At 43.1% G+C, this 16772-nt stretch overlaps 1 protein-coding gene across 1 annotated transcript in view; it reads right to left on the bottom strand.

Moving 5' to 3' along the window:
- The window catches only part of PSME4 (proteasome activator subunit 4), a 207189-nt gene that overhangs the window by 53582 nt on the left and 136835 nt on the right, over positions 1–16772 (bottom strand). Inside the window, exons 29-35 of the mRNA XM_026652532.2 lie at positions 16286–16415; positions 14902–14983; positions 13138–13291; positions 11314–11383; positions 8641–8766; positions 6823–6975; positions 428–532 (exon numbers count right to left, since the gene is read on the bottom strand). Of these exons, the coding sequence (XP_026508317.1) occupies positions 428–532; positions 6823–6975; positions 8641–8766; positions 11314–11383; positions 13138–13291; positions 14902–14983; positions 16286–16415 (820 nt within the window). The remainder of the gene's footprint in view (positions 1–427; positions 533–6822; positions 6976–8640; positions 8767–11313; positions 11384–13137; positions 13292–14901; positions 14984–16285; positions 16416–16772) is intronic.

The raw sequence follows: 16772 nt of genomic DNA, 5'->3' as shown, positions 1-16772 counted from the left end.
ATGGTCTCAAGTTGCAGTGGGGGAGGTCTAGGTTGGATATTAGGAAACACTATTTCACTAGGAGGGTGGTGAAGCACTGGAATGCGTTACCTAGGGAAGTGGTGGAGTCTCCTTCCTTGGAGGTTTTTAAGGCCCGGCTTGACAAAGCCCTGTCTGGGATGATTTAGTTGGGAATTGGTCCTGCTTTGAGCAGGGGGTTGGACTAGATGACCTCCTGAGGTCCCTTCCAACCCTGATATCCTATGATTCTATGATTAGTATGTAATGCAATTTTTAGGTTGTATTTACTACTCTGAATTTAATCCTAATACAATAAATCTAAATATTTTTCTTCATAAAATTCTTGTTTACATATTACCAAAAATGTGTGTGTTTAATTTATTTTAACATGAATAATGAGCAAAGCTAAGAAATATGGAGAACTTACACAGGAAGTTGCTATACATGTTCCCCAATCATTATATGTTTCCACGGTAATATTGGATAAAGCTGTTCGAAGTAGTGGGCACAAAAGCTTCCAAAGTTTCTCTACCTACTCAACAGAAAAGCAAAGGTGAGATTATGGATTTTGCCATGTATGGTTCCTACTTAACTTCTATAACTCCCAACCCCTCAAAGAGAAATTTGCTTCTTACAGTAGCTCAACATTATTAGAATCCTGAAAAAAATTACCAGGAAAGGCAACAATTCAAACTGCCAACATCTCTTTCTACTTTATTTACAGGGTGCTCTGAACTACTGCTCAGCCAAGTTCACACATATGTGGCCTCTTGGGTTATTTCAGTTTAAGTACAATACTACTACAGGATTGCACACTTTGTTGTTTCTGCAGGCTGAGTGCTTTGCGCACACCGGGAACTCCTTGCATTCATCGAGTCTCTCCCCACGTTCCTTGTGTGCCACTCTCCCATCCCCTTCTATTTCTGCAATCACCCACCCCATCCTCCATGCCGGGTCTCTGTGTGCCCCCCATTCTCACCCCATGTCCTCCCATGCCAAAGGTTCTGTGTGTTCCCCAATCCCTCGTTCCCTCCTGTGCCAGGGGCTCTGTGTTATCCCCATTCACTCCATTCTCTGCACCATTCTTATTCTTTTCTCTCCCTTCCATCTTTTCTCTTTCAGGATGTCTACATTTTAAAACTGTATTGGGAAGATGGGCAGAGCTGAGATGGGGTTTTTGTTACACTGAAAGGTGTTATTGGCTGCCATCAACCAGTTCTTTGATCTATAGACAATTATTTACTCCTGGGAGAATTCTGCACCACTACGCAACGTAGAATTTTGCAGAAATTAATGTTGTGCACACAGATTCACCCCCCCACCCCCAAATGGGCTGCAGAGATGTTGGCCGCCACTAGGGGCTGCTGGACCTGGCACAGCCCAACTTGCAAACAGAAGACAAGGCCGGGGGAGCGGGAGGGGCCAGAAAGAGAGCCAGAGGATTCCCAGCAGCTGCAGTACTTAGCATGCCCTGAAGGAAGGAGGCGGTGGCATGCAGGAAACTCCGTATTAACCCAGGACCCAGCATCAGGCTGTCTCTCTCTCTGGATCCCTGGGCTCTGGGGAGTAGGGGGTACATGAGAATGTCTGGGCTGGAGGGGGCCCACAGCTGGGCTCTGGGGTAGGGGATGTGAGTGCCTGGGCTGGGGGAGAGGTAGGGGGGGAGGCTGCAGCTGGTCTCTGGAGGGCAGAGGGTGAGTATCTGGGCTGGGGGGGGTGTGGCTTCGCTTTTGGAGGGGAGGTGTGAGTTTATGGGCTGGGGGCCCCCGCAGCTGGCCTCTGGGGGGGTAGGGGATGTGAGTGTCTGGGCCAGGGAGGGCCCCATGGCTGGGCTCTGGGGGAGGGGGGATGAGTATCTGGCCCCCTGGTTGGGCTCTGTGGGGGAGGGGGCAGAGAAACAGGAACTGGGTTGTCGTAGGGGTTTCTTTAACTCTATTTCTAGGGGAACTTTTGTGTGTGTCTGTATTGTTACAAACATACTTGCTGACAGGTATTTTGAAATAAATTACTAAAATAATTGAAGCTGGGGTGATTATACAGCTTTATTTTGACAAATTAAATTTGCAGAATTTTAAAACCTTGTGTGCAGAATTTTCAATTTTTTGGTGCAGAATTCCCCCAGGAGTAACAATTACACAGGTGGTTAAAACTGCTGGGTCTACTAACCAGATGACAGAGGCTCTGTGTGTTCCCCCATTTCCACCTTCTGGTTTTCCAATTTTCACCAAAATCAATACAGTTCTGCCCATTGATGCCCAGACTATTCCCTGAGTGAGGTAATATCTTTTATTGGACCAACTTGTGTGGGTGAGTGAGACAAGCTTTCAAGCTAAACAAAGCTCTTTTTCAGGCCCAGACCTCAAAAGCTTGTCGCTCTCATCAACAGAAGTTGGTCCAATAAAAGATATTACCTCACCCACCTTATCTCTCTGATATCCTGGGACAAACATGCTACAACTACACAACATAGAATATTCCCTGAAATTTTAAAATTGATTGAATGTGGCACTCAAAAGTTGTCTAAAACCAGTGATACTCAGACCTCAGTGGTTCAGGAGCCAAATTAGCAATCAACATTACCCAAAAGAGTCACAGTAGTGTGAATACACTGTTTCATTTACTATAGTACCATATATTAATATTTAAGCAGTATGCCAGGGGAATTATTTAGTTTTTATATATAAATATTATTCTCACAGCAAAATGACTGACGAACTATTATTATTTCATCAACTACAAGTGGTTAATAACATAGCAATAGCATTCCAATTAGTTAACAACTTAGATTGGTTAATAATTAAATCACACAGTGTTTTAATATCACGTGCTGCAAAGAACCGCAGGAGATCCATTAAAGAGCCACTTATGGCTCAGGTGCCTCAGCCTAAGTATCACTGCTCTAAACAGAGATATGCCACCAAATTAAGTGTAAAGCCTCACAAGCTCAGCCAAACCTCCAAATTCAGATCCGCAAAGTGTTTTGGGAAGCAGTTTGTATGAGGTGCCATAGAAGGGAACTAAACAGCAGCAGCAATACATTGCATTTCCACATATATTCTGTTCAAAGATCTCAAAGTGCTCACCAAACTTTAGTGAATTAAGCCTCACAATATTTTTGATGTAGGGTAGGGAAGTGTTATTTCCATGAGGAAATTGAGGAAGTCAAATCACTTGCCCAAGGTCATACAGCTAATCCCTGGAAATCATCAGTGCAAGAGGCAGCAATAGAACCCAGATCTCCTGACTTATAATTGTGAGATATAATTCCTAATGTTTCCAGCTGCCATATATAAACTGTAGCAAGTAGTCCCAAGAATGTGATTTGCCATGAGATCAGCCTTCAAGGCAAATCTTCTTCCATTATCTTGTGGATGAAATTATCTTACATTTATTTGGTGCCTTTCATCCCAAAGCACTCTGAAATGTAGTCATCTATGTAAGGAGCAAAATCTAGAATGTATATTTTGTTGAGTACAACATTTCTGAATTAAGAGACTTGAATTATCTTTTCAACAATCTCTTAATTTCTTAAATACTTCAAGACTGTTAACGACTCATTTTCTCTATTACTAGATGGTTTTGAGGTCTGGGTGTATGTCAAGAGGTTTTACTTGTTTAGTACACTTTCTAGAGATTGATCAGTTGATTCAAGATATAACGACTCAATATTCTACATATTGTTTTGGAGCACAAAGGAAAATCCCAACAAATGACAGGGCACTTTTGTAGTCTCCCGTCTCAGATACTTTATTCCAGTGTTTGCAACACAGTACTCTTAATTTTTTTTTAATGCAGTAATAAGCAATGTATGGCTAATTATGTTAAAATTCATTTATGGCCTTGTCTACATTACAAAATTTCGTTGGCAAAAGTTATGCCGCTTTAATTAAAACCGCTGTTGCATGTCCACACTAGCCCCTGGTGTCAGCAGAGTGCATCCACACTAGCTGCTCTTGCTTTGACACAGAGGGCAGTGCACTGTGGTAGCTATCCCACTACGCAACTGGCCACAGGGTGCTTTGGGAAGAGTTGCATTGCCTCATGGGGCAGTTTCAGCATCACAGGGTGCAGGTTTCTCAATCCCATCGTTCCCTTCCAGGGGCATCCTGGTAGACTGTCAGTTGCTTTTTCAACTGAAGTACGTAGGTGAGGGAAAGGAGAGTGGTGTGCCTGGGGCAAGGGAGACAGCAGGCTGACCAACCTATCCTGAGGGAGGGGGACACCCCACCACGTCAGCCCCCGGCTCTGCTCAACAGTCTTTCCCAAAGCAGCCCACTCTGCCTGCCTGCCTATGGTTCTGTGATTCCCTCAGTTCTCTCACAGCCTCCTCAGATGTCCTGGGGAACATCAAAGGAGCACAGCAGTCCTCTCCTCCCCCAGCCCATCCCCACCTTGCTCCCTGCAGCAGCAGTCGGCCTGCCGCTGTGTTCCTAGTGCAGGGCAGAACAGGAGCTTTCCAATGATTTGCTCTTTGTTCCCCAAGTGGAGCAGCACGCTCAGCTGTTAAATATTTCCTGGAGCTTTGAAAGGGGAGAGGCGCATGCCTGCAGCACAGCAGAGATCAAAACAGTGAGCAGAGTAGTCACGGCAGGCATTGTGGGATACTGGGGAAAGCCAGTTCTGTCAACAAAACTAACAGCAATGTCTACACTGACACTTTATCTTATCGCTTTAACTTTGCTGCAAAAGGTTTTATATTGAGGTGATTTTGTTTTGCCGCCAAAAGTAGCATTGTAGTGTGTACGCCTCCCCTGTTTTGTAGGCAAAAGGCAGCTTTTGCCGACAAAACTTTGTAGTGTAGACAAGGCCTAACTCTCGATGTGAGACAAAAGTTTAAAGTTAACTTGCAGAAGTGCAGATTCAAATTCTAGGAAACCTAAAAATACATTCAGCACTACAGCAAGATGAATTTTTTGGAAAAATAGCCTATTCACACAAAAATGAAATGTCAGATGACCTATGACTGTGAATTTGACTGATCAATTTCAGCTGGGAAAAAGTTTTTCAGCAAAGAGAGAGTCTGTCCTTTGACACCTTTAGCCCAGTGGTTAGGGACAGGGCCGACCTTAGCGAGGGTGACTGCTCAGGGTGCCTTGGTAGGGTGGCTGTCAAGAGAGTGTCACAATAACAGCCCCCTGCCACTCTGATCCTCACAGCCGCAGCCCACGGTCCACCTCCAGCCTCGCTCTGCCCCCAACCCCTGCACCTCCAATCTGGCCGCCTCCAGCCCAGCTCCTCCCCCAGCTTTGGTCTGCCGCCATCCCCCGCTCCACCTGCACCCCTGCTTTGCCCTCATCCCTTGCTCTGCCTGCACTTCCACTCCACGTCCTCACCCACTCCCAGCTCTGCCTCCAGCACTGGTCCACCCCTATCCCCCGCTCCACTCCCAGCTTTGCCTCCAGCCGGGTCCGGTCCACCTGCACTTCCACTCCACCCCCAGCCGAGCTCCACTCCCCCGCCTCACTAAGGGTGTGATTTAGGTAATGCAGGCCCTGATCAGGGCACTTGGCTGGGATGTGGAAGACCCAGGTCTGAACCCCTAATTCTGGAGCAGGGACTGGAACAAAGATCTGACCCCTCAATGCCCCCACCTTACCTGAGCATCCTAACCACCAGGCTATGGGACTGTTGTTCTTAATCTCTCCCATTGAAGTTGTTCCACTTTGTAGAAACACTTAAATATTCACTGGGAAGAGAGAGAGAGCAACTCTATAGCCTGATGATTAAGGCAGTCACCTAGGAGGTAGGAGTTGTGGATTTAATTCCCTCCTCTGAATCAGGCACAAAAGATTTGAATCCACATCTACAAAGTGTAACAGCTTCAACAATAGAGAATAAAAGCAACACACCTATAGCTTGGTTGTTAGGATGCTCATCTGAGACATTTGTGGAATCTGAGTTCAAATCCCTGCTCCAGAGTGGATTCAAACCTGGATCTCCCACATCCCAGGCAGTGCCCAAACCACTGGGCTATAGGTTATAAAGGAACACCCTCTGACCCATGAAGTTTGCAGGCCCAAAATGGACTTTTCCAAATTCTGAATTATTTTCAGAACCACACTGAATATTTTCCCCCAACTTTTCCACTTTCTGGCTGAACTGACAAAATCACCCAGCTCTATTCAGCACATTATTTTTCTTTGACATTTTAAAATGTCGTTTACTCTAAAAAGTGAAGCTGGTACCTTCTAATTCATGTTTGCTCTGTGTATCCAGAGTTATTTCTGTTTATTTTAACAACAAATAAATCAGTGCTTATTTTAGTATTACTGAACCAACACAGCTAAGATTCAGCGACCTGGATTTTATTCTACCTTGCACATCAATGGCAATCTCTAAAGCTATGTATGAATGTATATATTTATGGAAAAGTTCAAGGCTATGGTTTTGTGCAAGTGTCAATGAGTATAATCAGCAAACTATGTAGTTGCATAGGTGTAAATGAAGTACTTAATCTGGCCTGCAGAATCTTCATTACTGCTGATGATTCATTATATGGAAAGAACATGTTGACTTTTAGATCTCAGACTGAGTTTACAGGGCTGGAAGTTACAAAAAAAAAATATTTTTTCTTGCATACTGAGCACATTTAATTATGGAAATCACTGAGACCCAATAAACTTGGGATTCCACAATACTATGTGAAGAGAGTCACTTTTCAGAGTAGAAATGCATTTTTAAGGTAGGATGTGAAAGTTAGTTCTTAAGTAATATGCTGAAAGACCTTCAACCTGGTCATTCAGTTGATGAGCACATGCTGATTAAACAACTGGAACCGATTCCTTTACTTTTGCAGATCACTTAAAAATGTTACGTACACACCTTTTCAAATGTCCAGTGTTTAGAGCCTCTTATCAGACCAGCTATAATCTCAGCTACACATCGTTGGGTACTTTCATGAGAGTCTGCTACCAGATGTTCCAAGTGGGGCTTTAGAACTGGCAAGAAGGCATCATCAAAGTTTCTGAATATGCCCTGTTAAACAAGATTACACTTAAAAATGTTTCACTTAAAATATTTTTAACCTTTAACATTGCATGCAATTTGTATTAATATTCCCAGGCTAATAAGAGCACCAGCTTGTATTGCTACTGTCACTGAAAAACTAGTAATGTTAATTCTGTATGGAATATTCCTTTTCCTATTTATTGTCCCAAACACCTCAGAATTTGGACCCACCTACTGCTGTAGCAGATACAATATACAAATATGGATAGTACACATACATGATGCATCATTTTGAGTTGCACAAGTTTTTAATTATTTAACCAAATGTATATATATTAACATAGTGTTATTAGTCATAGAATCATAGACTATCAGGGTTGGAAGGGACCTCAGGAGGTCATCTAGTCCAACCCTCTGCTCAAAGCAGGACCAATCCCCAACTAAATCATCCCAGCCAGGGCTTTGTCAAGCCTGACCTTAAAAACCTCTAAGGAAGGAGATTCCACCATATCCCTAGGTAACCCATTCCAGTGCTTCACCACCCCCCTAGTGAAAAAGTTTTTCCTAATATCCAATCTAAACCTCCCCCACTGCAACTTGAGACCATTACTCCTGGTTCTGTCATCTGTTATCACTGAGAACAGTCTAGATCCATCCTCTTTGGAACCCCCTTCAGGTAGTTGAAAGCAGCTATCAAATCCCCCCTTATTCTTCTCTTCTGCAGACTAAACAATCCCAGTTCCCTCAGCCTCTCCTCATAAGTCATGTGCTCCAGCCTCCTAATCATTTTTGTTACCCTCCGCTGGACTCTTTCCAATTTCCCCCTTTTTATAGTGTGGGGCCCAAAATTGGACGCAGTACTCCAGATGAGACCTCACCAATGCCGAATAGAGGGGAATGATCACGTCTCTCGATCTGCTGACAATGCCCCTACTTATACAGCCCAAAACGCAGTTAGCCTTCTTGGCAACAAGGGCACACTGTTGACTCGTATCCAGCTTCTCGTCCACTGTGACCCCAAGGTCCTTTTCTGCAGAACTGCTACCCAGCCATTCGGTCCTTAGTCTGTAGCAGTATATGGGATTCTTCCGTCCTAAGCGCAGGACTCTGCACTTGTCCTTGTTGAACCTCATCAGATTTCTTTTGGCCCATTCCTCTAATTTGTCTAGGTTCCTCTGTATCCTATCCCTACCCTCCAGCGTATCTACCACTCCTCCCAGTTTAGTGTCATCTGCAAACTTGCTGAGGGTGCAATCCAAGCGATCCTCCAGATCATTAATGAAGATATTGAACAAAACCAGCCCCAGGACCAACCCTTGGGGCACTCCGCTTGATACCGGCTGCCAACTAGACATGGAGCCATTGATCTTAACAATATTTTTTCCATAAGAGACATAGAAGATTGAGAAACAAATTTAAAGTTTAAGTATATAGTTAGGTAATGTTTCTCATATGTTCAAAATAGAATTATCCCCAAGTATATACCCTCTCTCTATCACCACTATTAGGGAAAAATATATTTGGAGAATTCAGAAGACAGTATACTGAGGTTGGTCATAGTGGTGTTTAGGGCATACCTTCTCTCAACATTTAATAACAGTGATTACCTGGGTCATTGAATGCAATGCTTTTCACACTGATTTGATAATTATCTATAAAAGGGAAGTAACTTATCCATAAAAATCTAGTTACCTTGAAGAGGCAAAATCTGCGAGGATTAAATTTGTCTTTTCCTTTTCTGTCTTCTAGAGATAGAAACTTTATTAACTGCTCAACAAATTTTGGATCGGAAAAGTGATCATATATGATTTGTTCTGCCTGTAAAAGAAAACAGTGATAAGCCTTAGTTTAAATTCAAGGTGCTTAACTACCACAATGATAAGAGTCTCATTTGGGAGGAAAAAATCTTTCCAAGTCCTTATTCTTATTTTTTTTTTTATACTTTTGCCAAATCAGGAGTCCAAAATATGCATGCAGTCTCCATTTCCCCCAAACAAGCATTAGGTCAACATCTTAGTGCCAAGAGGCTTTTACTCCTATAGTGATGTTGGGCCATCTTTCCTTCCACTAACATAATGCCTTCAAAGCAGCCATTTCCAATGGCACTGACTATGGAGCACCAGCTCTGTACTCATGACCACTCTCCTGATCACTTCAAAATCTTTATCATCATTTCATGAATCACTTATTAGAGAAACTATGAGGCACTGACACGGTCACATTTTTAAGCAAAATGTATCCCAACTAATCTGAAAATTGGGTCCCTTGTATAGCAATTTTCCATAGTATTTTTTAAAATTTATTTTGGTTTCACACATTCAGTCATTTCTCATTTTTATTCTTTCCCCTCAAAGAAGCTCCAATTCAGTAAGGCACTTGAGAATACCCTTACCTTTAAGCATGTGAGTCCAAATTAAGTCAGTGGGATTACTCACATGTTTAAAATTGTGTCCACATATTGCATACACCTGGAAGTCAAATTCTATATTCCTATTTTATATGCCTCTACAAATCCAGGCTATGCCTGACTGGAAAGGATTAAACCGTCTCAGAAATATTTTTTTTCATAATGCATATACTGCTGTGAACCCACCTACATAATTCTAGGTGCCCCTACTGTTTTTTTAAAAATAGGCACCAACACCATCTATGGTAGAATATTACAAATCTAAATAAAACGACAATGTCATCAGTAATTCAATCAAGTCTCTGCATTCCAAGGGAACTCCACCAGTCCACACCAGCAAGTACATCAAACACCACAATGTGGCAGAGGCATCAAAGGCAACTGATTGACTTTTAGATTATCTGATCTTTGCTCGATATCAGGAGGAGATCGACCACCAAAACTAGCAGACTGGAAGGATCAAGATGATGGTACTGCAAGGCAGCTCTAGGACTCACTAACCTTTCTCAAAAGGGGAAGATTAGAGATGGCGCAACAACTGCAAAAATATATATTTGGTTACATGAATTAAAAACAAATTGTAAGGCTTATTTAGCATGATAATGATAGACTAAGAAACTTTAGTTTCAGATAAAAGTAATGATTGTGAAAGGGCTGGACTGATAGCGTCTGAGGCAGAAATCCTATTTATCTACAGAACAGGAATAGCAGGCCTTCCCACACCATGTTGCCATTATGCATCAATCCTGTTCTGGAAGAGCCACCTTTAGGGTAGAAAGTTCAGTGTCCATACTCACCTCCTTGCTGACACTATCAACTAGAATCAGTAAAATTGGTAATTAGTAGGGCGGTCAAACGATTAAAAATATTAATCACAATTAATTGCGAGATTAAAATAAATCGTGATTAATTGCAGTTTTAATTTCACTATTAAACAATAACAGAATATCACTTAAATATGGGGGGAAAGCGTGTGTGTGTGTGTGTGTGTTGGGTGAACATGTGTGTGAGAGAGAGAGAGAGAGAGAGTGTATGCGTGTGTTGGGGGAATGTGTATGTGGGTGAAAGAAACTGTGTGTGAGAGAAACAGTTTGTGTGCGTGTTGAGGGATTCTGTGAGAGACAGAATTTGTGTGTGTTGGGGGAAGTGAGTGTGTTCAGCACAATGTCTTTTTAAGCAGAGCACTCCCCAGCCTGAACGCTTATTCAGACAGCAGCAGCTGCCAGCAGCTCCCACTCCTGACCCAGAGGCTCCCTGTCACCCCACCCCAGCTTAGCAGAGACCGGGTACATGGGCAGGAAGATGGGGACACCCCAACATCACCCTTCCCCACTCTGCACAGCAGACTCCCAGTGCCAAGCATCTTGGGGGTGGGGAGTAGGAGCAGCGGTGGCTGCAGAGCAGAGCAGTGGGGGGAGGAGGGGCACCCCTGCTCCAGAGGCGCCCCTGGTGCCCTGGGCAGTGGCCCAGCCTGCCCACCCCTAAGGCCAGCAGCAGCAGCCAGGCTCCCCGTGTTCCCCGGCCCCAGATCAGCAGCAAACGGGTACACAGGGACACCCAGACATCAGCCCACTCCCCACTCCTCTGCTCTGTGCAGCAGGCAGGTTCCCGGTCTGGAGCAGCTTGGCCAGTGGCAGCTCCATGGGGGAGGGAAGGAGGAGGTGGGAGCAGCAGTGGAGCAGGGCGGCAGGAGAAGAGGGCAGGCAGCAGCGCCCCCCCGAGCATGGCGCCCTGGTGTGTGATTAACACATTAATTTGTTTTGAGTTAATTGCATGCATTAACCATGATTGACAGCCCTAGTAATTAGCCATTCAATGTGGCCATCAACTTATTTCAAACCTTATCTTGATGACTGTTCAGTGCTCTGATGACTTAAATCACAAATAATCTGTGCTAGTCTTGAAACAGAACAACCCAGACTTTCAAAAGAGCTTAAAAAAAATCCTAGCATGCTTACCTCTAACAACTCCTCTCTCCTCCTCCCAAGCTTTGGTTGTTGCTCAGCAGAAGCATAAACTACCATATTTCTAAATATTAGAGGAAATATATATTAGCATACTTCCCAAATAAATGAAAGAACAAAAAACAATTACGTTAATTCTCTACATTTTATATACTGATATCAAATTAAATGTGTTGACTAGAACACCAAAATCTAAAGCAAATTTCTTCTTTCTTGCCACCACTATTTGGGGTTGGTGACACTTATAGCCTTCTTCCAAAACACATGATTGTACACCAAGCTGTTGTGCAGACTGATCTCTTTGACATCCGCTGATATCCAGCGTCTTTGGTCTCCCCTTTGGGCATCTTTCATCCACAATCACTGCAAGAGCCATCCTACTGATATAACACTCTGGTCTCTGTTGGGTATGCCTATACCAATGTATAATAGCCTTCCTAAACTTGTCTTCAGTTGGAGCAACCCACATTAGGCCCTCTTACAACCTCATTCTGTTCCCTATCATCAAGTGTCCAACCACTGGACCATCCTGACATCTTCATTTCCATGGTGGAGAGCATATTGATTTCTTTTTTTGTGACTGGATAAGTCTCTCTTCTGTACATTAAGACAGGTCAAATACAGTTTTATACACTTTAACGGCATCTTTTTGTCACAGAGAACTGGAGTTAGCTTCCACCATTTGCACATTACAGCTTTAGTGTAATGCTGGGCATCACTTGAGGGCACTATTGCCAACAACAAGTAATCCTAGGTATTTAAATTGTTTCACTCTTCTAATCTCTCTGCCTGCGATATCCTCTATGGTGAGTCTTTCTCCCTCATTCATGATACCCTCAGTCTTACCGACATTGGCACTAAGCCCTGCCTGCTCAAAACTATGCTGTCACTGTTCAAAACTGGCTTGCCAGGTCTCACAATCTTCCGCACATATTACCAAGTCATCAGCAAACATCATGTTCCAAGGTGGTTCCCTTTGTATATTCTCATCACATCCGTAACAACTGCAAATAAAAAGGGGCTCAATGCTGACGCTCAGTGTAGGCCAATGTTTACTGGAAATTCTCTACGGTAGCCCCATTTAGTTTTGACTAGAGTAATCATTCCATCATACATATCCTGGTGTTGATGGACATATCTTTCTGGCACACCTCTGTCATAAACTTTACTCTAATCAGATGAATGTATGCCTGCTTCAAGTCCACAAAGATCATACCCAGTTGCTGTCTCTTTTCTCTGAACTTCTCCATGAGCATTCATAGAGCAAATATGTCACTAATTGTGTCCTTCTCAGCATGAATCCATACTGACCCTTTCACATTTCAACCATTCCATGTACACGCTTTTCAGTAATCTTCTCCTATACTTTCATAGCATGTGACATAAGCTTAATTTGATGACAATCATAAACACCTCTCAAACCTAGTGTTAAAAAAGGGCATTATTGGGGCAAATTTAGACCCCCAATATTTTTGTAATGATTGACTGTAAAACAAGCTTTTACAAAATCCAAGACTAAGAGATGCAATTCCAACAGAAATAGTTAAACAAAAATATTCCCCACAATGTTTGCAGCACACAAAAGCTCATATCACAATTGGCTGGAAACTGATTTGCAATAAACATGGAAATGGAGACTATTTTCATTGTCCACGCCAGGAGAAGTGCAAAAAAAATTTCAGTTTTAATTATAGTTAAGAAAATTCAAAATATTATTTTTGATCTAATAGTGTCCCTTTAACTTCAACAGTATTAGTCAAACTTTCTGTTTTTCTTATACAATTTTGCCCACAATACACATAATTTAATAGTACTCACTGAGGCCAGGTATAGTATCCCCAGTGTGTTTTCTCCACAAAACAACATGACGCCCAAGCTTGTTTAGTCTTTGGTAAACTTTCACTATCGAAATGCAGCCACTGGTTATCAGGTCTGTCACCAGCCTGAATGCTGGAAGACTTGGGGACTCCACCTATTTTTAAAGATGAATTAATGTTATATCAGATTTGCTCACAAGCCCATACTTGTTAACATACCCACACGTTTATAATTTACTGTCAGCTTTTTCATGAGAGAGCCATTTCAAGAGTTTGTGTGTCACTTGTAAACATTCCTCCAGATGAAATTTGCCACAGAAGTTTAACAACAATACCTTTGTACAAACAGGACCTGCTAAACTAGAGTTTTTAGTTCTGTTCTAACTAGAGCTAACTGATTGGAAATTAAGTGGAATTAGCTAACACAATTGTAAATGCAAATATAGACACTTCATGGCTAGGAACAAGTGTTGTCCTGGATAGGGTTGCTACCTCTGAGATACAAAAACAACAGGACATCCGGTATGATCCTGAGCCCATAAAACTGAACAGCTAGTAGTGTGTACTGAGTACCCTTGCAGACTGTCTGGAACTTCTACATAAAAAAAAAAAAAAAATGATCGATTATCCTTAGTCATGGAGCACATACTTGTGCTTACAATCATATCAGTTAACTAGAGTTACAACACAACCAAGAAGTCTAGTCTAGACAGGACCAATATCTGTAAAGCTTGTTTGGGTGTTTAGTTCAAAAAAGACAAACATATTTTCTTTCAAATACTTCTTTGATTGCTGCTCATCCTCCAGCCGTTCTGCTTACATTTATCTTCCAGCTTCCAGTTCATTTTCCATATCTTGTTTTTGGGAAGGTTTTGGTCACAGGTGGTGCAATACAGAAAGGGATAAGCATGTAGTTTGAAGTAGGGAGTCAACTTGTTAGCACATCAATTTTTTAAACCAAGAAAATTTGTTACAAAGATACTATTAAATCACAAGATTTACAACTTTAACTAAATGAAGAAGAGATTTGATTTTTCCTTCATGTGTGGTGTACTATGAAGCACCATTGAGAGGAGCCAAAACGGCACACTGAAATCCTGTAGTGAAAATGACTTAAACAACACTCGAGCCTATGAGGTCTTGTTTAAGGGACAGGTGAAGTTTTCTGCCTGTTCCTATTTGTAATGCATGCATGCACAAAAAGGGAAAGAACTTCCTGAACTCAGGTTTAAAATGTTTACCTTTACAATAACTGAATGTTGGGTTCATAGGACCCATGGAACCAAGAAAAGTCATCTGTCACACTGACAAATACAGAAATAATATAAAAAGAATGTTATTTAATATTTGTTTATACATAGTGTTCATCATAATCTGGATGATAAAAGGAGTAAGGAATGAACAGAAAGCAGAGGCACCTAATGGTATATGCAAGTGTGATCTTGTTCTCATTCAAGTTAATTGCAAGGCTCCCACTGTCTTCAAAGGGAGAAGGATCAGGCCCTGTGTCTATATATAAAATGTGTACGCATACACAATCCTCCCTACAACCAGCTGAATAAACTACAAGTACACATCTACTTGTTAGATGTGAATACATTTTGTTTTAAAGATAAGTGAAAAATGTTTTAGTTAGGTTACCCATTTTGTTTATACCACAATAACAGAGAACATGTGTTTTCTATTGGTAAGGTAGGTGGGAAAATATATTTCCTGAAAGCTTCAGGATAAATTTAGGATCTGAAATCTCTTATTAAACACTTACTGACTTCATAAGGGCAGATGGACACCTTTTTGTGGGTTCTCTTCAACTGCTTGAGGATGCCAGCAACAGCTGAGATAGCCATCTAAAAAGGAGAATGAGGATTAATTCATCCATTTCACATTTTCAGTGCAAGGATTTGTCTAGTCATTCACATCATAGTCACTCATTCTCCCAAGTAAATGGTGAATGGCACTCCCTTTAAAGTCAGTCAACATCATCATGTGGCACTTAGTCACACCAGCAGATGAGATTACTTCCTCCACAGCCATCTCAGCCCCCTCATTACAGAGAACACAAGACCTAAATTCCCTCTAAGCTGCACAGCCGCACACCAGCCCATTAAGCGCCGCGCAGGCGCTCAGGGCTGCAGCGGGGAGAGATGCCTCTCCCACAGCTCCTGGACCTGCCACGGTGGAGAGAGGCGCCCCTTCCCCAGCCCCAACCCTGGAGCTGCCATGGCGGCGAGAGGCGGGGAGAAGACACTCTCCCCCAGCCCCGGAGCTGCCGGGGCCGGGGGAGATGCGCCTATCCCGCAGCCCCAGCCCTGGAGCTGCTGCAGAGGGGAGAGGCGCCTCTCCCCCCCAGCCCAGGTGCTACTCCGGGGAGAGAGAGCTGCAGGGAGTCCTCTCTCCCTACCATAGCCCTGGGGCAGCCTGCACCCCAGAGCCCACACCCCCAGCCGGAGCCCTCACTCCCCCTGCCCCACACCCCAACCCTTTGCCCCTGCCCAGAGACTCCTCCTGCATCTCAAACCCCTCATCCCCAGCTGGAGCCCTCACTTCCCCACACCCCAACCCTCTGCCCCAGCCCTGAGCCCCTCATCCCCGGCCCCACCCCAGAGCTCTCACCCCCCAACTCTCTGCCCCAGCCCTCGGCCCCCTCCCACACTCCGAACCCCTGGGCCCCATCCCCGCCACATGAATTTTGTTATGTGGACCAATATGGAGGTGATGTGTCACACATCACCTCCATACTGGTCCACATAACAAAATTCATTCTGCACATGCGTGGGAAAAAATTAGAGGGAACACTGCATGAGACACAGAATTAAACCTCTTTTGCATGGCATGCCACAGCACGGAGCCTGCCATCTAGTTTCCTCTTCCCTCCAACCCCCCACAATGCTGAAAGTGTTTCCAAGTCTCACTGACAAGCAGGATAAACAAAATTAATAGTGCAAATTTTTGCTCATCTAAAAGCCCTCAGATCAATTGCCATTGTCATAGGACTCCCAAGATCATATGCAATTTGGGGGATGGACATTTGTGTGTGTAAACAGGGCCCTGCTCCCTAACTGGAGCCTCTAAATAACAAACAACAACAACAAATATTTGATCAGGGATTGGAAAAGCAAGAGAAATTGTAATCAATTTGCCATCTTTACCTTGCGAACCACTATTGCATCGTGGTTGAGACACTGCACAAAGAATCTTATGGCATGGACAGGCAGTACCCTATCATCCCTCAGGAGGAGAGACAGAAAGCCAATGCCTATGTGTTCAAACTTCCAGGGGCTAAAAAACAACATATACAATGAATAGTGGAGTGCTGCATGTAACACTGTTGTCCAAAAAAGGTTATAAAAATATACCTAAAATCAAAAAAACATCTGTTAAGCAGGTGTATCTAACCACCATAAAACTAATGTTCTATTCTACAACCACACTATACGGGCCTCAGTCTTATTAAAAGAAGGCCCCTCTACATCACTTGGGGAGAGAAAATGGGCCTTAAAGTTGGTGCAAACTACATCCATGCAAAGGCTCTTTACACTGTTAGACTGGTGTAAAATTACCTTAATGCAACTGAGAATTAGACCTCAAATATCTTTATTTAGTTGGTAGTATTTTAAAAATAAATTACCTGGTTAA

This window comes from Terrapene carolina, unplaced genomic scaffold (genome assembly GCF_002925995.2).
Source record: "Terrapene carolina triunguis isolate 2854851 unplaced genomic scaffold, T_m_triunguis-2.0 Scaffold120, whole genome shotgun sequence".
Lineage (NCBI taxonomy): Eukaryota > Metazoa > Chordata > Testudines > Emydidae > Terrapene > Terrapene triunguis.
Note: the sequence above shows the minus strand (reverse complement) of the source record. Positions and strands in the feature narration are given on the sequence as shown.